Source organism: Haliotis cracherodii, unplaced genomic scaffold (assembly GCF_022045235.1).
Source record: "Haliotis cracherodii isolate W230 unplaced genomic scaffold, xgHalCrac1.p SCAF_4, whole genome shotgun sequence".
Lineage (NCBI taxonomy): Eukaryota > Metazoa > Mollusca > Gastropoda > Lepetellida > Haliotidae > Haliotis > Haliotis cracherodii.
The window spans coordinates 33,822,575-33,837,910 of NW_027266297.1; the positions used below are offsets into that span (position 1 = coordinate 33,822,575).

The following is a 15,336-nucleotide window of genomic DNA, read 5'->3' on the forward strand; positions in this document are numbered from 1 at the left end:
TGATTGTTACATTGTGTATCTGTGTTACACATCATGTATATGTGTCTGTTTGTGGTGCTCATAACATTGGCGGTATTATGAATGAAGGTCTACCTAAGGAATATAGTGTTGTATTGTGCTTATTATAATAGTGGCGATAAAACATTACATTCACATGAAGATGGGTATGTGCGGAGTTTATAAACATTACCCATCATCCAACACTGGCAACAGATAAAAAATGTCTTCAATTTCAGGTTAGTTCTTGACAATATTTACGCTGAACTTTTATTGATTTAGACGATGTTGTTAAAACAACATTTTGTCTTAGAAGTCACCTTGCCAATTTATTTTCAACCACATACCATGTAAGACAATATACAGTGAATTCAAGGCTATGAGGAGCTATAGATTACTTTGCTTCGTGTTGAAAATAGATTGTACTCTACTGCAGCCGATAGCAACTGACGTCCATAGTTTGTATGCATCTGTTAAATTACCAAATCATGAAGGACAATATCAGAACTTTGTCATTGGTAGTTTTGGTAATTTTTAAAATATAGGCTGCTTCTTTTGGCAGCTGTGATTAAACCATATATGAATGCATTGCAGAATTACAGACCCTGTTTTATTTGTACCATGTGTCCCCATATTTTTTCACTTGACTTGCCTTTGCATGTGTTTTTGATTGGTGCCACATTTGTACCTTTTGTGAACATCTTGTATCATCACTATTTGGTAGTGGTTCATAAACATACTCATGACACATTTGGAGTCATACAATCGACTGATTTTAGCAAAGACTTCTTGTGGCTATGGAGAGTATATTGTAGCTTTTATTTACCTATGATGGTTACCCATGAATATCCGGGGTAGAATAGGTCTTCAGCAACTCACACTTGCAGTAAAAAGTGACTATGCTTGTCGTAAGAGGCGACTAATGGGATCGGGTGGTCAGGCTCACTGACTTGATTTGATGCGTGTCATCGTATCCCAGTTGAGTGGATCGATGCTCATGATGTCAGTCACTAAATTGTCTGGTCCAGACCTGATTATTTACAGACTGAGGTCATATAGGTGGAATATTGCTGAGTGCAGTGTTAAACAAGAAACAAACAAACAAACAAACAAACAAATATATGATGCTGCAACATGTCTCTGATTGTGTGTTGGGTTAACTGTCAAATAAAACAAACTTCATACTGGTCATTCCGTAGCTGTTTTGTAAAAGTCTGAAAGAAAATATGTTTATAATTATGAATACGAAAATAAGTGTAAACAGGTCTAAAACGAACCACTCCCTTTGCTGTCAGAAATGCCATTATAGTCTTTGCATTTGAAGTGTAAGGAATTATCAGAGAGACTGACGTCAGAATATATTGATCTAACTCTGCAAAGAAGATTCATATGTTGACACTGTCATCATGTTTACAGATAAACTACTGGTTTTTTTTAACCTGTTTATTGTTTAAAGTTTTAGTCTGTAGTTATATAAGCATGTTATGACTACCACTAGGGAACAAATATCTTGTTTTCAAATTCAAAACTAAAGGATGATATTGTACATGATTGGTTTCCCATTGGGTTGCCAGGGTAGAATTGCTCACAAGCAGCCTATTCTGGCTGTAAGAGATGACTTAATGGATCGAGTGGTCAGGCTCAGTGACTTGCTTAATTACATGTCATTTAATTCCAATTGTGTGGATCGAAGCTCATGATATCAATCACTAGATCATCCTGTTCAGAGTCCATTTTTGATAAACTGCTGCAATATGGCTTGAATATTTGTGACCCATGAAGATCCAGGGTAGAATAGGTCTTCAGCAACTCAGGCTTGCCATAAAGAGGGACTATGCTTGTCGTAAGAGGCAACTAACAGGATCAGGTGGTCAGGCTCGCTGATTTCGTTGATGCATGTCATCGATCCCAATTGCGTGGATCGATGATCATGATATCAATCACTGGATTGTCTGGTCTGGAATTGATTATTTACAGACCACCGTCATATAGCTGGATTATTGCTGAGTTTGGCGGTAAACAGACAAACAAACAAAACCTTTGTACAATCCTGAGACATGTTATTGTTGGATCTCATTAAGTTGTCTGACCGCCTCTGTGGTCTAGTGGTAGAGCGTCCACCCAAAGAGGGGTTCAATCCCTGGCCGTGTCATACCAAAAGACGTTAAAAGATGGTACTTGTTGTTACCCTGTCTGGCGCTCGGCTTTTAGGGGCTAAAACAAGGACTGGTCGGCTTGGAGTCAGTATACTGTGTCTGAGTGGGATATTCATGTTAAACTGGGGCATGGTATCTCAGTGAGCTAGCACTATAAATCGGCATCAGTCTGGAATAGTTCAAGCAGCGACACAAACACACACACGTACATGCACGTCGCTATATAAGTGCAATAATCTTGGACTTGACGTTAAACCCCATTTCACCTCACATTAAGTTGTCTTGCGCAAAAATAACAAAACATTTCAATTCCTAGCCCTTACTTGTCTTTTCCTGAAGTGTTGTTGACTTGCTTCGGACTTGTTCCAGGATCTGATGGAGTCACAGACTAATAATGTGTTATCATTGGCTGATGTTAGAAGATTGAAATTTTTCTGGACTTCTAAAACTTGTGGCCAAATGGCAGACTTCAGTACAAGCTGGAACCTGTATGTTTTAAGTGAGCTCAAATCTCACGATATTTGTCAAGGAAGGTGGTAGTTTCACCAATAACTGTATTCACTGTAATAGAAATTGGACAAGGCCCCTACACTTATTATATCCATACACAATGAGTTATATCTGTTGTCAGTGCTCGAGTGGTTAGTAGTTCAAACATCATTTTCACTTCTTTTTTTTAAATGTCAGTCAGTCACATCAAAGTTTTATTGCTAATGGAGGTAATTTTTCTCAAGTCGAACTTTCTTTGAAGAAATACCCAGTATTTTAGTATCATGTAGCTCTAAATTACTATCTTGAATGAATGTGTCTTATGACACTTTATAGTATGATGGATTACCGATTGCATGAGACTGTATCAGCTGACACTAAGGCAGGTGTAGGTAAGGCCGACCTGATCTTTGATAGCCACATTGTTATTATTGAGCAGAGGTAGTGATCGGGCCTTAAAAGAACCTTTGAATGAGGTGACTATACAGTTTCTGTATTGAATCATTTACATGTTCGTCTTTGAAATGTGCTTGCCTCTTGGCGAATGAGTCTTTTTCTTTCCATGTTTACATTTGACTTGGGATAATGATATTGGAAGGGAAAGTTTGAAGGATTTACGATCTGGTCAAATTAAAAAGGCCAAGTTGTTTGATCTGTGTAAATTTGATAGGGTGAGTACCTTGGTGGATCATTCTGGTAACAGATTTGGTTTGAATAGGTTTTATAGAGATTATTGACATTAAAAATGGCTTGAAATATAGTGGCAGATAGTAGCTAAAATAGGATGATAGAGTCTGTTTTCTACATAGAAAATGATGATGCTGATGGTGGTGATGATGATGATGATGATGATGATGATGATGAGCAGCATTGAAGACAAGCAGCTTTATACTCATTCCAAGAGAAACTGACCACTGATATCAAGATTTCATTCTGTATTTATTTTATGAAACTGATTTGTGAAAATGCTTTTAAGCCCTGATATTTAAGTATTTCTTTTTGCGGGGTACAGATTTTTGGCCCCCATTATTCAGGTTGGTAGTTGAAAAATAAAAATAATTCCAATTTAAACAAAATCTTTTTTTTTGGTTTTCCTTACAATGTTAAGTAGGTTGAAAAAATCCAACAAAATGAATTGGCGGCATGAGTTTAATAAAACATCATTCAAATGTTTTTTTCATATGTTGCGCTTACACATATTTTTTCAGGATTTTTATAATAGTTTGTGAAATTGTTATAACATGCGTAAGGAGATTGTTTTTAGTAAATGAACCAACAAAAATACTCCAAATATCTTATTCGCATGTTGAATATGCTAATATTCTATGGGATTTTGAAGATCGTTTGCTAACTTGAGCCACGGAATGAAGTATATGGGCTCAGTATTACTCACAAAACTTCACAAGTTCTTGTGCAATTTATGAAAGAGTTGCAATTCCCCTGTAGCACCTTCTGTTGGTTGCCTATACACCTTGTTTATAGAGTGTGTTTAGTTGGCCCGTGACGTGAGAAGCACGATCACACAAGTCGACTTTCTGTCTGTGTGTCCTTACGCTGTGTCTTTGAAAAACATCTTTACTCTAGTCTTTTCTAGTGCAACTGTAATATGTGTTTGTTTCTTTGCAATAACAAAAAGATTGTTTGTTGTCAAGAAGTCTAAGAAAGTGACATAAAACAATTTCTTTGGTATAATTTTTTCCCTTCCCTCTATGCCTGTCCTACCATGCCAGAAGGATTTTGGGGACAACAACAAGCGTCATGTTGAAAGGAAATTGATGAAGTTAGATACACTTTGTAATGAAGGCAATATTTGGGCAGGATTGGCATCAAACATACATCAATCAGCTGTGATTGGAAAAATGTTTCATCTCAAACGGCAACAGCGTCATTCTCACTGAAGAACATCATTGCCAGTTTTGTACATTCCGACCGACCTTTTAACGATGGTAGATAAGATTTACTTTGTTTTCTTAGCTTTATTACATAACGTTAAAAAAAAATCAGTTAACTCCCTTGCGTCATTAGTGCTCTCAATAGGATTTCCACTAATCCAGCAAGCAAGGGATGAATGTTTAATGAAACCACATGTACAAGGCGTACTGTATGATAATTACCGTAGTTGTCGTAGAAAACTGTACTGACAAATGATGTAGTTTGTCTCTGTTACAGACTATACAGCTTGCATTTTATTAAACTATCACCCCTGTTCAATTCTCATCCCATTTTAAGCTTTTTAAAATATAATTTAAACATAAAGAGACTTGGTTCCTTTACAGAATTATTTTGATTAAACCTTGTACATAGCTTATGTTCTTGGGCTATATGTAAGTCCTCATTGTAGTGGGTCAGTCAAAATTGATGGTTGCTTTGAAATATTTTGTCCATATACTAAACTTTATACCAAATATGGAATGGAGCATATTTGAATTAAGTTATCAAACAGATTAATTAAACACAGTTTCTAACAAAAAATATTGAAATGCATCCATAAAATTGTTTAGTTAAAGTTTTTATATATGAAAATCTGTTATGATCTTTTACAAGATTAAGCAGAGAAATTCTGGTGTTCATATTTTTAAGAGAGTTGAATATCTCAACAATATGCTCAATGCCACATCCTTTGTGGTGAATGACGCTCATTTTGGAAGGAATACAGTACCCACCATCTGCTAGATAAGGGCTCTGAGGGGCTTCACTATAGAAGATAATTACCAGACCATCTTGTTTCAATTAGCACAAATTTGATATGCTTGTCCATGGCTTCTTGTAACAAGGCAGGATGCTTAGAGCTGGAGGTGCACTTTCAGAGGGATACTATGTCTAGCTGAGGTCTCCTGAACACTCCTACATTGCCGGTTTGTTGTCCCCCTGTCAACATTTGTGTATCGTTTATCAGCTATTAGCTCAGAGGGGTGTAAACACCAAGCAAAAATCTTTTCAGGCGACACTTGGAAAAGAAAACTTTCTCACTTGCACAAAGTTGTATCTTCGATGGCAATGTTGAATTATTGACCTTCGTAGCAACTTTGTAATGAAGGTATTATGGTGCAAGTTCTGCTGTTATTATTGGCGACCATGTGGCATTGATTTGTCATTAGTGTTGGTCTCTACACATGCTTTTAACCATGGGAATGGTCGCATCTCTGAACTTGGTGATACAATGAGGGGAGCCAGTTATTGGTGGGGTTTGAAAGATGTAAGTATGGATCATGTAAAGACTATTGATGCAATTGTGTCCCAGTGTTGTTTTGTTTCGATTACCAGGGTATCATAGATGATTGTTGTTCTGATTACCCAGGGTATCATAGATGATTGTTGCTCTGATTACCCAGCGGAATTGTTCTCATCCAGCCTTCACCCATTGGAAGGTTTTGTTACACATCTCAAAGATAATGACACTCTTTGTTATGGCAGCTGTTCTCTCCTCCAGTTGTGTTTCCAAGGAGTAATCTAATCCTTCCCACAGTTTCATGACCACAGAGCATAGTTTAATCTGTACGTTTTAGCGCAGGTATATTGTTTCATAGTCCTCGTGCAGATTAAATTATGGTTTCAATCCTTTTTTTCACATCTACAATGTTTTTTGTCTCGTCTTTTGCAAGATTTATGTAACTGCCCTCTCTGAAGAACGTCTATAACTGTTTCATGGAGTATATACCGGTAACTGTTTTATGGTGTATATAACTGTTTTATGATGTATATAACTGTTTTATGGAGTATATACCGGTAACTGTTTTATGGTGTATATAACTGTTTTATGATGTATATAACTGTTTTATGGAGTATATACCGGTAACTGTTTTATGGTGTATATAACTGTTTTATGATGTATATAACTGTTTTATGGAGTATATACCGGTAACTGTTTTATGGTGTATATAACTGTTTTATGGTGTATTTAAGTATCATGCTGGGCAATAATTGGGAGTTTCAATTGTTTTTCCTTTTCATAGTTATACCACACAGCTTTCTATAATTTTTGTGTGTGTACATATATATATATATTTTATTAACTTAATAATTCCAAACGATATATATATTTATCCAGAATCTCAAAATTCGTAATTAAATTCATAATTCAACAACAAATCAGATGAAGATGTAAGCTACCTTGGGTACTGTACATATTTAAGAATCAAATTAGTAAGTAAATTAAGTTTTTCTGTCTCTGCAATAATGAGAGGTCAACTAGAATACCTTACCTCGTTAATAATTCTGTTATTTCAATTGAATGTATAAATTAACACCTCTGTATGCCAGTGTATACTGGTGTGACAATTAACACTTGTATGCCAGTGCGTACATAGAGATACTCAGTTATGGCCACTAGATATAAATACATATTTGACATTTTGAGAAAGTCAGTTTCGTGTATCACGCCAGTTTGATAACGGTGTAAGAATCTACATCAAAATGTTGCTACATGCGATAAACCAGAAGTTGTTATCCATAAAGTTGTATGATATTCTTATTTACGTACCAACTTCTAGAATGCCAATCAATTAGTCTTGAACACATTGCAAGTTCTTGAAATAATGATCTATTTGTGTCAATACCATGGTAAGTCTGCCAGGTCCTACTGTGATGATTCTGTCAATAAAGTGTGACAAACACCAGGTGATTCAGGCTACCTACACAGTGGAACTGACAGTTTGCAGTTTGTTTGTAGCATGTTTTGTCCATAGGGTTTGTTCACCTCCTTGCTTCATGACGAAGCAGCTGTTGTGTCTCGTTCCATTTAAAATACTCGTGTGATAACATGTCTCCTTACTGAGAAATGACACAAACTTCAGCATCAGCTCCGAGTCCCAGCCCTGAACACTTGTTTGGAAATAGATATTTTTCTTTGGATTCTCATATTGTTTGATAGATCTATATGATGTCATTAAAGCTTTGTTTTCGGAAATAACAGTACAGTTTTTGTTTTCAGCTGATGTTAAGATGAGGGCGAAGCCCGAGAAGACAGCGCCCCTTGGGAATGGCAAGTCGTCCATTCTGGAGTCAGAACACAGGGTGCTTGAGAGTAAGTATATCATGTGATAGTGTCTGTATATCCTTAGGGACACAGTGTGCTTGAGAGTAAGTATATCATGTGATAGTCTCTGTATTTCCTTAGTGACAAAGTGTGCTTGAGAGTAATTATATCATGTGATAGTCTCTGTATTTCCTTAGGGACACAGTGTGCTTGAGAGTAAGTATATCATGTGATAGTCTCTGTATTTCCTTAGTGACAAAGTGTGCTTGAGAGTAATTATATCATGTGATAATCTCTGTATATCCTTGTTGACACAGTGTGCTTGAGAGTAAGTATATCATGTGATAGTGTCAGTATATCCTTGGTGACACAGTGTGCTTGAGAGTAAATATATCATGTGATAGTCTCTGTATATCCTTGGTGACACAGTGTGCTTTAGAGTAATTATATCATTCGATAGTGTCAGTATATCCTTGGTGACACAGTGTGCTTGAGAGTAAGTATATCATGTGATAATGTCAGTATATCCTTGTTGACGCAGGGTGTGTGAGAATAAATTTATCATGTGATGGTGTCAGTATATCCTTGTTGACGCAGGGTGTGTGAGAATAAGTATATCATGTGATGGTGTCAGTATATCCTTGTTGACGCAGGGTGTGTGAGAATAAGTATATCATGTGATGGTGTCAGTATATCCTTGTTGACGCAGGGTGTGTGAGAATAAGTATATCATGTGATGGTGTCAGTATATCCTTGTTGACGCAGGGTGTGTGAGAATAAATTTATCATGTGATGGTGTCAGTATATCCTTGTTGACGCAGGGTGTGTGAGAATAAGTATATCATGTGATGGTGTCAGTATATCCTTGTTGACGCAGGGTGTGTGAGAATAAGTATATCATGTGATGGTGTCAGTATATCCTTGTTGACGCAGGGTGTGTGAGAATAAGTATATCATGTGATGGTGTCAGTATATCCTAGTTGACGCAGGGTGTGTGAGAATAAGTATATCATGTGATGGTGTCAGTATATCCTTGTTGACGCAGGGTGTGTGAGAATAAGTATATCATGTGATGGTGTCAGTATATCCTTGTTGACGCAGGGTGTGTGAGAATAAGTATATCATGTGATGGTGTCAGTATATCCTTGTTGATGACACAACCTGCATGGTGTGTAATTATATCATGTGATATTATTGTCAGTTTATTGTTTGACACTGGGTACTGTGTGTAAGTATATCATGTGAAATAGTTACTTTTATACAAGACCAGGGCACTGGACACTGAGTATATCATGTGTGGTAGCCTGTATATTATCTTGGCTGGAGTCAACTAAGGGTTCTAAAGAGTAAGTATATTGTGTAAATCAGGTGTAAATGATTGGTTGAATCATGTAAAAGATTCACTGTATTTCAAACTTGACCTTGATTTCTGTCAGAATGAATTGAGAGAATAATGTTCTACTGTAATATGATGCAATGTGTATTAAAGTATGTTGCACTTCTCTCAGTAGAAGTGATGCAATCTCATGAGAATCTAATGTCTTCTCCCAGAACTTACCTTACCCGAGTACAAGATGAGGTTTCGGTCTCGGTTCCTAAGTCTGCACAAGGTTCACCGTCGGCGCCGGCCAGTACTGAAAGTGGTTGGACAGAACAAAGTCCTCCTGGACTCTCACTATGGCAACCAGGCACAGGTCAGTCTTCACATTTATCCTTCAGGTCTTACAAGCACAATGCAATCTTAGCGCCATGGCTATTGTAACTGCTACACTTTGATGTATACTACTCAAAAGAAGTTAAAGAACACCCGATTCTTTCATATTACTATAGTTAAGCTGTCATGCAACAAATTAACAAGAGTAATATGAAAGAATTGTGTGTTCTTTACTTCTTTTAAGTGGTGTTTATACACTCGTCCAACCATAGGTGTGTATTGCAGTGCTGAACAGTTTATTCGACAGGTCACGTAGAAAGTTTATAATTATGACTGTTCAAATGTTTATTTCCCGAGCAGTAGTATTTAAGACTTTCTTGCAATATCCTTTGATAGGTTTTGGGGTTAAGAAATTCTAGACCATTTCATAAAGCATCTCTACAATTCTTTGATGATTGGGTCCTGGCAGCAGTGTCTGAGACCTTCCTCAATTGTATTCTTGTTCATGTGTGAATGGTTGGAAATGTGTGCTCCTAACCCATATGATCAAAAGGTACAGATGTTTTATTGCACATTTGAAGTGTGCCCCTGTCATGGAATTTATTGGATCTTTCTAGGTGCTGGAATATTGATATGGTTTGGAGTTATACTTATGGTATCTGAGCAGAGATAGAGAAGTTTGCATGGCATTGGAAAAACTTGTTTGAAGGACTGCCTTGCTTGCTGTGTATTTGAAGAGAAACCTCCAAGGAATTACTCATAGACTGTTCCCAGATTGTTGACACCGTTTCCAGGGGTTTAAGTGACATGGGTGGCCCAGTCGTCCTAGCCACTGCAATGCATTTTGCAGAGTTGCATCCCTTAGTGTGCCAGGAACCTGTGATTGTGGGTTTGAATCCTGGTTTTTGTTTGTCAGAACTGTACCTGTGGGTTTCACCAAAGTGTTAAACGCCTTAAGACCAGGGCCCCATTCCACAAAGCGATCTTAGTGCTAAGTTGGTCGTAACACCCATGCTTTATCATAGGCTTACAACCAACGTAGCCCTAAGAGAGCTCTGTGGAACGGGGCCCTGGGCCCACTTGCACAAAGCAATCTTAGTGCTATGATGATGGAAATTCCCATACTTTAACATAGGCTTACTATAGTCTTTGCGCTAAGATCACTTTGTGCAAGTGGGCCCTGCTTTGCTTAATTGTGTTAGCTTGAGTTGCACATGGTTTAGTTTTTGTACAATTATGTAGAAAATGATGGTTTGCTGTTGACAGACATAGATACAGCAACAAAGTCCAACTGAAGTCATGAGCTATGTGATGTATCATCTTCATTAAACCATGTACAGTTTCAAGGTTAGAATCAGCCCCCAACCTATTCTTGTCACATAAGGTCACTGTATGGGTCAGATGGTGGGCTTGGTTATTTGCTGGCTCATTTACCCTGACGGTGTAGGACGTGGCTCTTTGTATCAATCACTGGACAGACTCTTTATTAACAGGCTGCAGTCATAATGGAATGTTGCAGTGTCGCATTAAACAACGCACAAACAAATATTCAATTATTTGCAATGATACACTGGTATGACGTCTTATTGTTGAAGGGTCATGCCCAAGACCCGGGTTCGATTCCCAACATGGTACAATTCATGAAGCCCATTTTCCAGTGTCCCCCACCGTGATATTGCTGCAATATTGCTAAAAGCAGTGTTAAACCATACTCACTCACTCTTGTCGAAGGATCTTCCGAACAAATGAGCAAAACACCCCAATACAAGCAATTGTGGATTAAGCAAACATTATATACTACTCAAAACAAGTTAAAGAACATCTGGTTCTTTCATAGGACTATGGATAATCTGTAATGGCATGACAGATTCACTATTGTCCTATGAAAGAATCGGGTGTTCTTTAACTTCTTTTGAGTTGTATATTTCTCAGTGAGACTTACTGAAAACTACTTTCTCGGATGTAAACCTAGCCTCAAAGCATACCTGACCTATCATGTTTGTAAAGTGTCTCTATTCAAATAGTATTTTCTCTCTATTGATTTGTGACCGCGTCCACCCGGAGAGCGGAAGGTCTGGGGTTCGATCCCCGGCCGCGTCAAACCAAAAGATGCTAAAAGATGGTACTTGTTGTTACCTTGTCTGGCGCTCGGCATAAGGGGCTAAAACAAGGAGTCAGTATACTGTGTCTGAGTGGGGTATTCATGTTAAACTGTGGCATGGTATCTATAAGCAAGCACTATAAATCGGCATCATTCCGGACTAGTACAAGCAGACACACATGCATGCATGCATTGCGCTATATAAGTGCAATAATGTTGGATGTGATGTTAAATCTCACCTCACCTCACCTCACCTCACCTCACCTCACCTCACCTCACGCTTTAACTACTAGGCTACCCATCCACCCCTGAAGTGCTTATGACTTTGTTATTAAGGAAGCTTTATGTATGGGCTTTCCTGATTTATAGTTGTACTGCTTAACACAACATGAGGGATCATAGGATTGTCAGACATGGTGAGGTCAGCTCTTTCCTGATTTGGTGAAGTCAAAATAGTTCAGGATTCTGGTGGGAAAGTTGTAGGGCAAAAGGTGATAAAAGGTGGGGATGGTGTTCCTTCTGTTTCTGCATGTAATGCAAACCCCTTTCTGGTTCACTGTGAGAATCATCAAATATGTCCAGGTTTTGTTAATTGTGTCTTGTAGAGTAATAGAGTGAGTGAGTGAGTGAGTTTGGTTTTATGCCACTTTTAGCAATATTCCAGCAATATCACGGCGGGGGACACCATTAATGGGCTTCACACATTGTACCCATGTCGGGATTCGAACCCGGGTCTTCGGCGAGACGAGCGAACGTTTTAACCCCTAGGCTACCCGCCCCGTAGAGTATTAGAACCTTTTAGGAAACATATTTACTTTTCAACTCCTTGTATGTCTATTGGACCAGTTTCAGGGAGATGTTATGCTGACACAGCATGTGTTGTAAGGTCAACAGGCTGATGTACGGGTCAGTCGTTGGGCTGGGGTCAGGACCAGGTCTAATCTCCGCAGCAGGTCGTGTGATCCCCGTATTAAGGCTATCAGCAGGGGATCAGGCAGGAAGTCCAACAGGATTAGCCACAGAAACTGATTGAATTTTCAGTTCGTAGCCTGCTCATAAATGTCAAATAGTATTACCGTCACACACCTTTTTTGGTACTGGTCTTGAAAATGTTTCCAGGGATTTTGTTTGTGCTGTCAAGTCATCAATACGTTTCATGTGTTTTTAGAGGCAGTTGATGAAGGGTTCAGCAACATAGTTGTCCAGGTTCATTGACATAGTTGCCAGGGAACATGTGGTTAATTAAGATCTGGTTTATTGTGGCAGTTATTTATCATTTATTGACCTTTCATTAGGGAATTATAATTTTTTATTGACCCCAGAAACTGATGTTGACCTCTGCCACTGGAATTGTTGTCAGTAATTATTTAATTACATAGTATAAAAAGACAAGAATATTTCAAATTCAACAATAATTGATTCAGATGTCATGAAAAGTCACTGGAGATGATGTACAACAAGCCTTGAGTTACATTCTTGCCGATTGGCTGAAAATATTTCTCTCCTTTGAGTCCGTTGGCTTAATCGTGCCGGGCAAAAGAAGGCTATTTGACCCTTTCTCAACCAGTGAAAATACAGATATCGTTTGTAAATGTAACAATGGTTGTTTTTTTACGGGGATTCTGATCAGGTAGTCAAGATGAGGTAACTTGCTTTCCAGAGTTATCTCCCATGTAATTTGGGCTGGTTTGAATTATGTTTATGATTCACAGATGAATAGGCATCTGTTTATCAGTACACTAACCATTTGTTGAAACCATCTAAGCAACAAAAGCTTAATTTATTTATGGCTGACAAAGGCTTACTATCTCCTTTGTCTGCCTCCTCCCATGAATGTCTGACAGATAATAACACTACATTGTGCAAGATGACACAGTTAATTTGGAAATTATACAAGTGTTGTTTTTTTATTTACTTGTTTACGTCTGCTCTCAGTGTCCCTGCTACACTATATCTAGAACATGTTATTTGGATAGTGTTCATTGTAAGCATTGTCCTGAGCCCGTAATTATGATGCAACAGCTTTAACCTTGACATTTGCTTGTCAGTGATTTTGCATGTTAGAAGAGATCACAATAAACCTGGAAGACTCGTTACCTCGCTACCTCCAAACTTGAAATCCCAACTGTTGTTTAATGGAGGAAAGTATATGTTCTAGAACAGAATGTATTTGTTTTAATGTTTATTGCACTTAACCTGAAAGAGCAGCGGTATATGGTTATGCCAAGGAATTCTGCCCATCGATCCGTCTGTCCGTCCTTTAGAGCAGATTGTGTGTGCGACCTATAACTTTGAAACTACTGCATAGATTCTTTTCAAACTTGGTGAACACTTATTTTATACCAATAGGAGAGGTGCAATGCAAAGTTTGATTTTGATATTAGTATTTTCAGAAAAAATACAGCTATTTTTCATTTTTTGCCTCAGAATCTTTTTATTTAAACATTTTTCGATCTATAACTTAAAAACTACTGTATGGATTCTTTTCAGGTTTAAGGAACATTTTCCATACTAATAGAAGAGTTGCAGTGCAAAGTCTATTTTTGATATGTGTTTTTTCTGAAAAAATATGATTCTTGGAATTAAGATTTTTTTTAACTTCAACATTTATGTTACCTGTAACTTGAAAACTGCTTCATGGATTCTTTTCTAATTGGGTGTACAGTTTCTATGCCAATAGAAGAGGTGCAGTGCAAAGTTTGATTTCAGTTAGTGAAGTTTCTGAGAGAATTTTGCTTTTTTTATTGGTTAGAAATATCTTGGAGCTGATGTTGGTATTGGTGAGCCCTGCTCACTTTTTGCATTGTTAATGCTTAATGTCTTTTATACAGATGCACTTTTGTTGAATATGAATTTGCCAAAAAATGTTGTATATCATTTTGTTAACAGTTCGTTTTAACTCACCTATTTATGTGTTCTTTGACTTAAGTTTCTCATAAAACACAACTTGATGCTACTCACCTTCTGAGAGGGGTGAAGAAGGATATTGCTGAAAGGGGCATATACATCTAGATACACTTTTGTTGAATTTGATTTTGCCAGAGGTTAGTTATACTCAGCTCATTGTGTTCTCTGAAGTATGTTTTCTTATCATACACAAGTGTGTGTGTGCTACATAACTTGAGAAAGTGGAGTAGGGTATGTGTGTTAGCCTAGTGGTATTAGCAATGGTATGGCTGGAATATTACTAAATGTGGATTTATTTTGTCCAAACTTGTCTGTTCGCATCATGTTGATATCTAGATCAGTGTGTTGATCGTGTTGGTGCTGAACCTTCGAAAACTTTCTGTCCAGGTAGCCCAGTTGTTGATACACAAGGTTACCTACCTACCTACCTACCTACCTACCTACCTACCTACCTACCTACCTACCTACCTACCTAACCACCTACCCACCTACCCTCCTACCCACCTTGGATTATTTGTATTGTCAAAACAATTTTAACTGTCAGCAGTATGAAAAAATATCTTCTGATGATTTTTTCTCTCTTCTCAATGTTCTGTTTTAAGGTCGGCTCATTTGTACACCAAGCAAAATTAAATATAAGGCCGAATTCGCTTTGTAGTTGTTACAACAACTGACAATTTAATATGGTAATATATAGTAGGCAGTGCTTAATGTGATTCCAGGTGTGTATGTATAATGGGAGGGTACACTGTGTGCGCGTTACATTGCATTAGTATATACAAAAGCCGGTGAAACCTTGATGGGTCATGACATTCAGTCCATCACTTCACTTAACTCTATCGATATTGCAGCTAATAACACATTACAGAATCACAATTTGAAGAGAGACAAGGATGATCTGTAATGAGATATGCTTACTTGCCAGTGGCATAGACAGATCACTTTGAAAGTAAGTGATCCAAAACTGTTGCAAAATACAAAACCATCATGTGGCGTTTTGTCATGCTGTCTGGCCCTTCTATTGTGGAGTTGTAAAGCAGTTGTGAATCAATTCTCT

General features: G+C 37.8%; 1 protein-coding gene across 2 annotated transcripts in view; it reads left to right on the forward strand.

Moving 5' to 3' along the window:
* LOC139480455 (high affinity 3',5'-cyclic-AMP phosphodiesterase 7A-like) overlaps positions 1-15,336 on the forward strand; it is a 99,607-nt gene that overhangs the window by 49,893 nt on the left and 34,378 nt on the right. For both annotated transcript variants that reach the window (XM_071263532.1, XM_071263533.1), the window contains exons 3-4: positions 7,573-7,665; positions 9,169-9,311. In XM_071263532.1, the coding sequence (XP_071119633.1) occupies positions 7,573-7,665; positions 9,169-9,311 (236 nt within the window). The remainder of the gene's footprint in view (positions 1-7,572; positions 7,666-9,168; positions 9,312-15,336) is intronic.